A 10,812-nucleotide genomic window follows, 5' to 3' on the forward strand; every position below is an offset into this window, starting at 1 on the left:
ATCAGAAGCATGAGCTGTTTGTGTTAGAATTTCGTCTTCGCGTTGGCTTCACATTCACAGCCGTATCCTTGGTAACCGATGAACTCGCATCCTTTGGAAAGGCAGCATATATTTCAATTTTCCGCGAGGCTCTAACACTTCGCCAAGGTCGGCAGAGAGACGATGGAGAATTTCAATCGCGATTCATCAGTCAGCGCAAGTCTCCTTCTTTCAGACTTGGGTCAAATATGAAGCTTATTTGAAGTTTCTGGCCGTTAAGTCCATTCCCTATAGAAACAGAGGATCCGCAGGACGAAACAGCAACTTAGTACAGTCCTTTGTACTTTTGTATTTTTTGCTTAAGCTCTAAAAGTATTGGATGTGATGAAATAACGCAAAAGTAACATCAAATATGCTCTATAAAGTCATTCATTTTTATCATAATCCTAATAACTGAAAAAAAAAAAAAGAAGTCCAGACAGGGCTGATTTATCAGATCTTTTGTATTTTAATGTCTGAAGCCTGAGCCTGATTCAAAAGCCTTCAGCACAGAGGCCCTTTCCCAGTGCTTCCGTTTGGGCGGAACTCTCCTGTCTGTCGTTGGCCAAGTGTCAGTCATGTTTCTGTCCTCCGCTCTCTCTTTTGCCAGCGGACAAAAAAACATTAATGAAAACCGCTGAATAGGGTTTCCGTCCAATCACCGTGGCGCTCGGGTCTGAAGTCGCTCTTTTCGCTCCCTCGTCGTTAGACGTCTTAGAAAGATCCGGCGCGACACAATAGGGTCGGACGGGAAAACTACACGTGCGTCAATTAGGGTGTGCAGTCAGGCAGAAGGGTCTACAGACGTCCTAATGAAAAGAGATGCTACAGTCAAACAGAAATGTCCCTTGCCAGCTAACAAGAGCCAAAGCAGTGTCTAAACACCAGGTGGCCAAAAGTGGCAAATTAACATGCTTTTTGTCTGTGTGTGTGTGTGTGTGTGTGTGTGTGCAAGTGACTGAGAAAGAGAGAGAGAGAGAGACAGGAAAGATCACTATGGTTACAGGATATTGAGCCACGAACCAACAGCAGCAGATGTGAGGGGACTTTTGAAAGAGAGTTATCCTTCTTTATCTCTGTATCCCTCCCTCCCTCTCTCAATTTCTCTCTCTCTCTCTCTCTCTCTCTCTCTCTCTATTTTGCATTGTTAGGCATAAGAAGAAGAAGAAGAAGAAGAAATGCTCCACACCCCCCCCCCCCCCCCCCCTTTATTCGTTTTTTTTATTTAGTGAAAATAAGTATCAGTGGCAGAGGGAGCTTACGCTGAGGCCGATACGCGGGACAGCTTAATGAGTTTGGTGAATATAACACAGATGGAATTGCTCCTTGGTGTTTTTAGGAGTGAAAGAAACTGATATGTAGTAGACTGCGTTATTAACGTGTGGCTGATGCTTGTATGTTGAGCTCTCTGTTTTGCGAGGCCTTTGTGTGAAACCGTTTATTTCCTGTGGCATGACTCTACCCAAATTGGTTTGGGAATTTGAGAAAACGGTTTGGCAATGTATGCGCTCTGAAGAGCTGGAGAGTGTTGTGCACAGTAAGACCGTTAGCCTAAATTGTTTACAGGTGCGCTGGTGTGTGTGTGTGTCTGTGTGTGTGTGTAAACACGAGTGTCTTGTATTAGTGTGTACTTGCGTGTGATTCTTTGGCCGTCTGTCGTGTGTGAGTGTGTTGTCTTCTTTGTGTGTGTGTGTGTGTGTGTGTGTTTGTGTAGGGGTAGGTGTACGTGTTTTGTATCAGCATGCTTTTCTCTATGTGTTTGTTTGTTTTGTTTGTAAACAAACGTGTGTCCATGCAAACGTGTAAATGGTATGTGAAATAAGCTACGGGAAGGCCAAGTTATGGATGCAGGAAGTGACACGTTTGCGACGTGTTCCCCCTGACCAATGAAATTGCTCTGCCGCTGGTCTGTCTGGCACAGAAACCGTCCACATCCTTTCTGATTGAAACCCTCTGTATGGGCTGGGTCTCACGACTTCTGCCCAAATTCAGTCTCCCTTCGGACGCATTCATTATGTTTCTTTTTCTTTTTTTTTTTAAATGCCCTCTCCGTATCCTTTTATCTAGCTAATATATACTTTCTAGTGCCCCAAATCCACATCCATGCTCTCGACCATATGTTCACACGCTGTAATTCTTAAAAAGTTCAAAAACATGTTGCAATTCTCAGTGAAATGGTGTCTTCTCTCTCCATTTTTCTTTGCTACATCGGTTCCCTTAAGCTGTTTGAGTTATCCTAACTTTTTTTTGGGGGGGTACACGGTGTATAGAAACACTTGAATACCGTAATGGATTTTTAGCAGATATTTGACTCAAAGCTATGGATATATCTTTCATGTGTTGACTTACGCTTACTGCAGCTCAAATTAGATTATTAGGCTGAAACCTCTTCATTCATTAAAAGAGAGAGTTGACACTCTCAGCTAATCCCCCTACAGTAAAACCATCAGTTTCTCATTGACTGGAGCTTAGCTGGTGATTCAGGGAAAGAGTGTGAGGGTGACACTGTCACTGGTTCAGACAGGAGCAGATATTATCCTTCTAATGGAGCCACGGTGTATGAAAGTTACGGCTCGAACCTTAAGCCGGCGTATCTGAACCAAAGACGGTTGGTCCCGATGATCGTTTACACCGCGCAGAGGTGCTGTTCTGATTTTGGGATACATAGTGATGCAGGAGGAGAGTTGCCCAACCCTTGAGTTGATAAGTGATGTAGAACACCAAGTTTAGCCACGCAGATTGTCTTTCCTTCACGCGTCGACAGTCTTAATACAACTAAGCCCTGACCTGAGACTGGGTTGGACGATATGCTGACTCAGAAAACTTTACCGCTGAGACCCGGAACTGATCCTGAATCACTGTACGGGGGGGGCAGACTGTAATCGTGCAGGATTATAAGAGTTTGTCATCTTATGTCACTGGATTTGCTGGTGTGAGAAAAATATATATTCATTCATTTTTTTATGACAGGAGTTTTATATTATTATTTTTATTTTTGGTCCAACTTCATATTGGGTGTCCTTAATAACTGCTGTCTAACTGCTGTGTAGTTGCTCGCTAGCACAGCACACTTAGTTACCGCATGTGTTCTGACCGGTTTATAATGACATGTGATATAGAAGTATTATCTAACAAAGATAACTTATCCAAAGTTACAAGACCCCTCCCCCCTCCCATGACTGGTGACTGTTTTCGTCGAGGTGTAGAGGGGGTTACAGTCACGTTCTAAGTACTCTACACAAGTGTGCAATCAGCTAATTTTGCCCAGTCATGTTCTCAATCACTCGGAGAACTGAACTAAACCCACTCAGAGAAATTAGCCCCAGCGAGCTCTGGCACACGCTGTAAATTAGTTACAGGGAATTTAAGGCCTATTAGTTTTGACAATTTTCAGCAATGATGAGTTTTCAGGACTAATAAATCACACGGAAAAAAGTCTCATGTTTAAATCTAATAATGTTTTCTGTGCAGTTCGTAGATTAAAATGTCCCCATGACTCCACTTGTCATAGTGGTTATAATTCTGTTCTCGATTTAGTCTTTTCTATTGATGTCCAGTTCTAATAATGTTGAAGGACCATTTCTGAGGACTTAATTCACGTCGGCTTTGCTAGTTCTTCATGTGGACCTGTGTAAGAGTAGCTTTAGTTCTCTTTCTCATTCTTGCCCTCTCAGATTTCAAACAGAACCAAGACTCATCAAAGACAGTTAACTTCCAGTGAGTCTATACCAAAGAGAGCTGGAACGCATTCATTTTATCAAGTTTATTGGATAAAAGTGGAAAAGATTGAGATTTGACACATACTCTCTCTGCCTCTCTCAGAATTCAGACATTTCCCCCTGTCTCTGTGAGGACAGTCTCCTCTGTTCCCTGAATTAGGACCCCCCCCCCCCCCCCCCCCCCCGCAACACTAAACAAGTTGTTTCTGCCCACACACGATATTGTGTGTCCCTAACTAAAGACTATAAACACACACCTCTTTAATGAGATTAAACGATTTCCGCGAGACCTAAGTCCGATCCGATCAGGCCACTGCCACGGTGAATTAATTGAATTCGTTAAACAGAGAGCATGGCTTTTGGTCTAATTGCATGCCCCGTCCCCCATACCCATACACCCTCCCCCCCCGTCGCCCCGTCCCCCACCCCCACACAGTAGTCGTGGGGAAACCAGAATGCTTTGCTGATCCCAGTCCTGATTGGCAGACGTTCGGCGGTCTGTTAGACTCTATTAGGATAGATAAACTGTTGGTCTAGTATTGATGAGACAGCAGACTGACTGATAGTACGTAGAGCTGTTGGAACGTATTGATTTGTTTGAACAGCTCTGGCAGGATTTGCATGCCGGGTCATCCCGTCTGAAGAACCTTTCTGGGTTCATCGTTGGTTCCCTTTGGGGCAAACTGGGACATGCACTCAAATCAGATTCACCGAGCAATAATCAAAAGGCAGCGGAGATAAGGGGTTAGGTTGAGAAAAGAAGTCTGGAAGCCATGAAGCGTGCTGATGTTAGGAATTTTTACCCATATGCTGGACGACCCGCCTGTTTTCCCCAGACGGACGACCCTGTTTGCCCTCCTGAGCTGTAGCCAGCCTTGAGGACTTGGCGAGGACAATGAACACAGACAAATAAGTACGCTAATGGAACGATGTTTACCTTTAGAGCCAGACAGCGACGTGGAGAGGTAGAGAGCGAGCAGTAGAGAGAGGGAGAGAGAGAGAGAGAGAGAGAAGACGGATGGTAGTTGTAAGGCATTGTTCAGGGCCAAAATAGGACTTGCGTCCAATGCAGAACAGTGTGCATTCAGCTGTTGATTACCAATGTGTTAGCGGAAAGCTTTGTCTTGTCTCTAAGGCTAATTGTTGTTTGAAATTCCGCTTTGATGTAAATAGGGTGGAATTTAGCCAAGGATGTTTCACATCAGGCATGGAATATCAGGAAATAGAGCAGTTTGGTGTGCCAATGGTAAAAAGGCAGAGCATTCTGTCATTTGCCCAGAAATTGCGAAAAGTAAGCCAGAAAACTGTCTAAACAAAAAAGTTTTTTTTTATGCCTTCATATTTCTTTTGCAGTCTCAAATTAATAGCTTTCAAATAATGTGAGTCAGACATTTGAGTCAAAAGTCTTTCTGCAGATAACAATATAAAAAGAGTTAGCTGTGTCGCATTAGCTGCTGCAATCACTTGTAGGCCTATCTACATGCTCCCAGCAAACTGGTATCTCACATTTGATTTCTGTTCTGTTCTATTCTGTTGCATTTGTGCTGCAGTCACAAACTACCCGAAAAAAAGTGAATTCATTTCATATGTTCAGCTGCTTTGTGTAAAACCGCAAAGTCTTACCAGACCTAACGATCTTTATCTCTTTCTCTTTTTTTCTCTCTTTCTCTGCGTCACATCATTTTTCAGGGCAAAGATCGGTAGAAGCCGGGAGGAGGAACTACTGACTGCAAAAAAGAGAGAGAGAGAGAGAGACTCATTAGGATCAGTAATCCTCACAGCGGTCTAGAGCGTGCCTGTAATTCCACGGGTGTAAGTCTGTGTATGAGGATTGTTCAGAATGTGGGCGACCCCCTACCGTCTCTACTAACAGCCTCTTTGTGGTAAGAATGAGTGGGGTGTCCCAGAGCCTGGCCTGTGCGCCCGTCGACGGACGGTGCGGAGCAGCGTGAGGGCCTCCCCACCCTCACCCACCCCCCTCTTGGCGGTGGTGGTGCCCGGAATGGCCTCTCTGGACCTACCGTACCGCTGTCCTCGTTGCGGGGAGCACAAACGTTTCCGGAGCCTGTCTTCGCTACGCGCTCACCTGGAGTACAACCACACCTACGAGACCCTCTACGTGCTGTCCAAGTCCAACAGCGTGTGCGACGCAGCCGCCTTGCTCCCCCTAGTGGCCGACGGCGCGCTTCTGGCCCCCGGCGCCGTCTCCAGTGGCAACGGCGACTCTCGTTTCCAATACCGCGAGCTGACCGCCTGCGCCGCAGACGACCTCGGGCTGGCACCCTCTGCGACCCGCTACCTGCCCAATGTGGAGTTTCCCTTGGGCGAAATCCTCGTGAAGAAAGCCATGAGCTCCAACGAAGCGAATTCGTCCACTAACAGCGCCGCCGTGGCGGTGGCAGCTAACGTCGCAGCTAGCGCGGTGGAGGCAGCTTACGAAGAGGGGCTGGCGAGGCTCAAAGCTCGGGCGTTTGAGCGGCTGGAGCTAGACGAGCGGTTGGAGAAGCTGTCGGAGGAGGTGGAGCAGAAGATAGCGGCTCGCGTGGGCCGCCTGCAGGCCGAGTTGGAGAGCAAGAGTTCGGAGCTGGAGAAGGCCAAACAGGAGAGCGAACGGCTGAGTAAGGAGAAACAGGAGCTGGAGGACAAGGCCACAGAGCTCTCGCGACAGGTTGACGTCTCCGTGGAGATGTTAGCCAGCCTCAAACAAGACCTAGTCAACAAGGAACAAGAGCTCACCCATAAGCAGCAGTGAGTCGCACACTCTGGAATGTTCTGAAGTTATCTATTGTATCTACTGTATCTGTGTATAAATGTGTATATATATGTGTGTGTGTGTATGTGTGTGTGTGTGTGTGCATTTTTTCTGTCATTTTTGTTGATTTCACGCTTTTTACATTACCAGCAGTTCTCGTTTTCACTGTGTTTATTCATGTTGCGTTGACCACTTAGCACAGATTGAAAAATTGTCGCTAAACTGGTGCTAAAAATGTCTTTTCTGGCACACTAGGCCTGTTGTTGCCCTGAGCACTGCAATATCTAATGAAGTTGTCTACCTGGACTATACAAACATTGATCTGAGGTGACCATGCCTGAAGGACAAACAGAAAGATATAATTTTCTCACTCTTAGTCAGCTCTTTTCCAGCTGTCTCAGCCCTATAGGGGTTTGTCATTCTCTCTCTCTCTCTCTCTCTCTCAGCTTAATTCTCTCAGGCCCTTTCAGTAGCAGATGCCTGTGCCTACATTGGCCGGTTTCTTTGCCCTCTGGCATGGTTAGCTCCTCTTAAAGTCTGCCGAGGCGAAAGCGTGGTTTTGGATTCTTTGTCAGCTCTCTCACAGGGTCGGTATCTGGAGGCATCCCCGACCTGATGTCACGCTGCGATGGGGGTTCTCACAAAATACAGACGCAGGTGTGACCGAATCGGGTTTTTTGGGGTTTTTTTCCCTCTCAGGCGTTTTTTTTTTTTTTTTTTTTTTCCCTTCCACATTCAAGGGCTTTGGTTCGCGGTCAGCTCCTTCATCCAAACAAACAGCTGTATCTGTATTATTTTCACATGCTGAAATTGAGGACAGTGGTGATGTCACTTCCTGTCTCGTCTCTTTTATCCCATATCTTTTATCTTCTGTTGCTGCTTCCCTTTTCATTCCACTTGTTCGCTTATCTACATTATGTAAACATCTTTGTCGATTTCGCTTTAAACCCCCTCACCCCACCCTCCCATCTCTCTCTCTCTCACTCTTTCTCTCCCGCCCTCTCTCTCTCGCTCTAACTCTCTTTCTCTCCCTCTCTCTCTCTTTCTCTGTGGCCTGCTCTTGGCCTTCAGTGTCCTCTTGTGTTTTTATTATCAGAGATCTTTGTCTCATCACCAGACTGTCCACACTAACCAGACAAGGGCCTCTGGCATAATAATTACCCTCAGTTTGGTGCCATTACGTAGCTTGTAACTGTAACTGATCAAACACTAATGAATCTAATGTGTGTGTGTTTGTGTGTGTGTGTGTGTGTGTGTGAGTGTGTGTGTGAGTGTGTGTGTGTGTGAGAGTGTGTGTGAGTGTGTGAGAGAGAGTGTGTGTGAGTGCGTGAGTGTGTGTGTGTGCTGTGGTCGTAGTATTCCCATGCCAGCATCAGACTCTTATCCCAGCGTCACACGCGTGCAGATTTATTGTGTTTTTGTCACAGTTTGAGCACTTTAAGATTAAGGCTAAACATTGCCAGGTGAACCATCAGTCTTTTTTATCTTTTATTATTTGCACTGACTTCAAAAGCTGGGTCAGTCCCAGAGACAGAAAGTATGCATCCAAAACCTGCAAATTTACAATTTGACCAAACTGACTAAACCGCGTATGACGGAAAGAGGCCGTCTCAGCGAGGGCTGACTGTCTCTGTGCCTCATTATGGCCAGACAGTTTGGGTCTGCATTTCTGCTGAGACAGCTGGGTAATTTACATGGCCATTACTTCATGCTTTAGCTCGCTTAGATCAAGAGACTATGTCTGAGGTTTCATCATGTTTTTTTTTTTCTTCTTCAAAAGGTAAAGTTCCCTAACTTTTTTTTTTGTTCAACTTTTTTTTATTAAACTTTTTTTTTTTTTTCGGTGCAGGAATTAAACAAAAGAGGTGCTTCTGTGTTGTCCTTTCTGAATCATCCTTGGTGGTCTTTTGTAAAAAAGATGTGATTATTTTATATCATCAGATTCAAATTTACAGTAATTTATTGCCACATGCAATGACTCCACATCTCTTTTGAACAGGTTGAATATGGTAAGACACAGCTTTTGCTGTTATATCCTTGTAAAAAAAATAGAAAATAAAAATAACGGGATCCCTGGGTTTATAAAACTTAGTTTAGCTTCATTCATCTCTGCCTACTAGTCTCTTGAGCTCTCAAAATAGAAAATGAAGTGTTTATTTTCATCTGAGGGAGTAGACTCTCTGCCATAATTACAGGAGTCATACATATTTGATGGCTTATTTGGGTAAACCATGCTGTCATTATTTTCATCTTGCAGAAAAGTGAGTGTTCAAGAGGACTTCTCTCTCTTTCTCTTTCTCTCTCTCTCTCTCTCTCTCTCTCTCTCTCTCTCTCTTCTGCATTCACTTTGATGTTGGTACAAGAGAAGATGGATAGGAAGACTGCCGACTCATTAGCATTTTAGGGGCAGTGGGTTTTCAGGAGGGGATATTTAAGTAGTCAGTTCTTTTTTTTTTTATCCTCCACAGCTGACAAATGAAGGTCAGTAGCTGCTGCTAGGATTACATCATTTCCTGTCGTGGTTTGTGTCGTCGGGACCAAAGGGGTGGTTAGATCAAAGTCGCTTCTGAAAGCATGTTGTGGAAGCCTGCGGTAAGAGTTTTCACACACGGCTCCTGCAGAGCAGAGATGGAAAGAAAGAAAGAAAGAAAGAAAGAAAGAAAGAAAGAAAGAAAGAAAGAAAGAAAGAAGGAAAGAAAAAGGAAGGGTTTTTTTCCGTTATCCTAAGCGCTAGGCCTTGCGTTTATAACCTGTCACACAACTGATCCTAAATCAGTGTACTGCACTATGATGCCTCTGAAAGACATTCGTCTTTCCACGCGCCCTCATTGTGTAACACTGCATTTCCTGTTGCTCATGCGCGGCTCAGCTACGAACTTTTCCTGCAGAGTTGAAGTGAAAACTGTGGCTAGCAAGCATTTTTTCTTTCAAGGTAATGAAATTCAGCTATGGAGATAATAAGAAATGGTAATTACCGCGATACACGTTTTAGCTCATTAATTTCTGCCAAACCACAGCAGCAGAAATCTACCTTTTCTCTCTCTCTGTCTCTCTCTCTTTCTGTCTTTCTCTCTCTCTCTCTCTCTGTCTTTCTCTCTCTCAGTCTCTCTGTATCTTTCTCTCTCTCAGTCTCTCTCTCTCTCTCTAACTCTCTGTGTTTTTGAACTGCAGAGAGTTAAGCAGTATGTTGCAGTGGAGATGTGTTTGGAGTGTTTTGCTTCTCTGGTCAGGTGTGATGTCCCAGCTCTGTCCTTGTTGACCGTGAAAGTAGCAATGCCTTGGGGATTGAGAGAGGGAGAGGGAGAGGGAGAGGGAGAGAGAGAGACTGAGGGAGAAATAAAAATAAAGAGAGTGAGAAAAAGAGAGAGAGGGAGAGAGCTACTGTCTTTTCTTCAGGCTCTTTTACTCATCAGATGGTTCCCTGGTTCTGTGAGTCAGTGGAGCGGGCCTGAAGCCTGCCGTTTGATTTATGCCGTGTAGGGGAGTGGAGACATGGAGATTGTGGAGGCTACGTGTAGCATGAGCCTGCGTTTGAGTCAGTGAAAAGACTTCTGTGGTAACATTCACTGATGGACCCATATCACCTCCTTACTCCTCTCTCTCTCTCTCTCTCTCATTACAATACAGAGACATCACAGGGAAGAGAAGATGCACAATCCACTCTCTCTCTCTCTCTCTCTCTCTCTCTATCCCTATCTCTCTCTCTCTCTTTGTCTCTCTCTCTCTCATTACAATACAGAGACATCACATGGAAGAGAAGATGCACAATCCACACTCTCTCTCTCTCTCTCTCTCTCTCTTTGTCTCTCTCTCTCTCTCTCTCTCTTTCTCTCTCTCTGTATGTGTAGTAGCAGCCCCATGTTCATACTTGCTTTTTCTCTAGCTGGAATAAAAAACAAAACGCACCCCCCAAGATTTGCTCAACTCAACAACACCACAATTGTTTTTTTTCCATTTTTATCTTCTCTCTCTCTCTCTCACTCTCTTTCTCTCTGTTTTATTCTGTCTTTCCCCAATCCTGCTCAGGGACTAGCCTGGTGTTGACGGCCTCGCACACTGCGCAGCCTAATATGGGAAGATCGTGGCATCCCTTATTAAGAGCTCTGTCTTTGATGAGAGAGCTAGCAGCGCTACCCCGTATTAGCATACGGATCCGGAAAGAATTTCGCTAACAACAGCTCTGAGGACCGTCTCTTGCAAAATAGCCACGTTACCCAAATCTATCGCACTTACTTTTTTGGGGCATCAGCTGTTTCTGTTTTGCAATATTCTCTAACATAAAAAAGAAAACAACGCGTATCCTATTCCATATTCACTTGTCTA

At 44.9% G+C, this 10,812-nt stretch overlaps 1 protein-coding gene across 1 annotated transcript in view; it reads left to right on the forward strand.

The window, feature by feature from the left end:
• Positions 1-5,739: 5,739 nt before the first annotated feature.
• The window catches only part of fbxo41 (F-box protein 41), a 33,098-nt gene continuing 28,025 nt past the window's right edge, over positions 5,740-10,812 (forward strand). Inside the window, exon 1 of the mRNA XM_030788295.1 lies at positions 5,740-6,485. Within this exon, the coding sequence (XP_030644155.1) occupies positions 5,740-6,485 (746 nt within the window). The remainder of the gene's footprint in view (positions 6,486-10,812) is intronic.

Source organism: Chanos chanos, chromosome 11 (assembly GCF_902362185.1).
Source record: "Chanos chanos chromosome 11, fChaCha1.1, whole genome shotgun sequence".
NCBI classification, from domain to species: domain Eukaryota; kingdom Metazoa; phylum Chordata; class Actinopteri; order Gonorynchiformes; family Chanidae; genus Chanos; species Chanos chanos.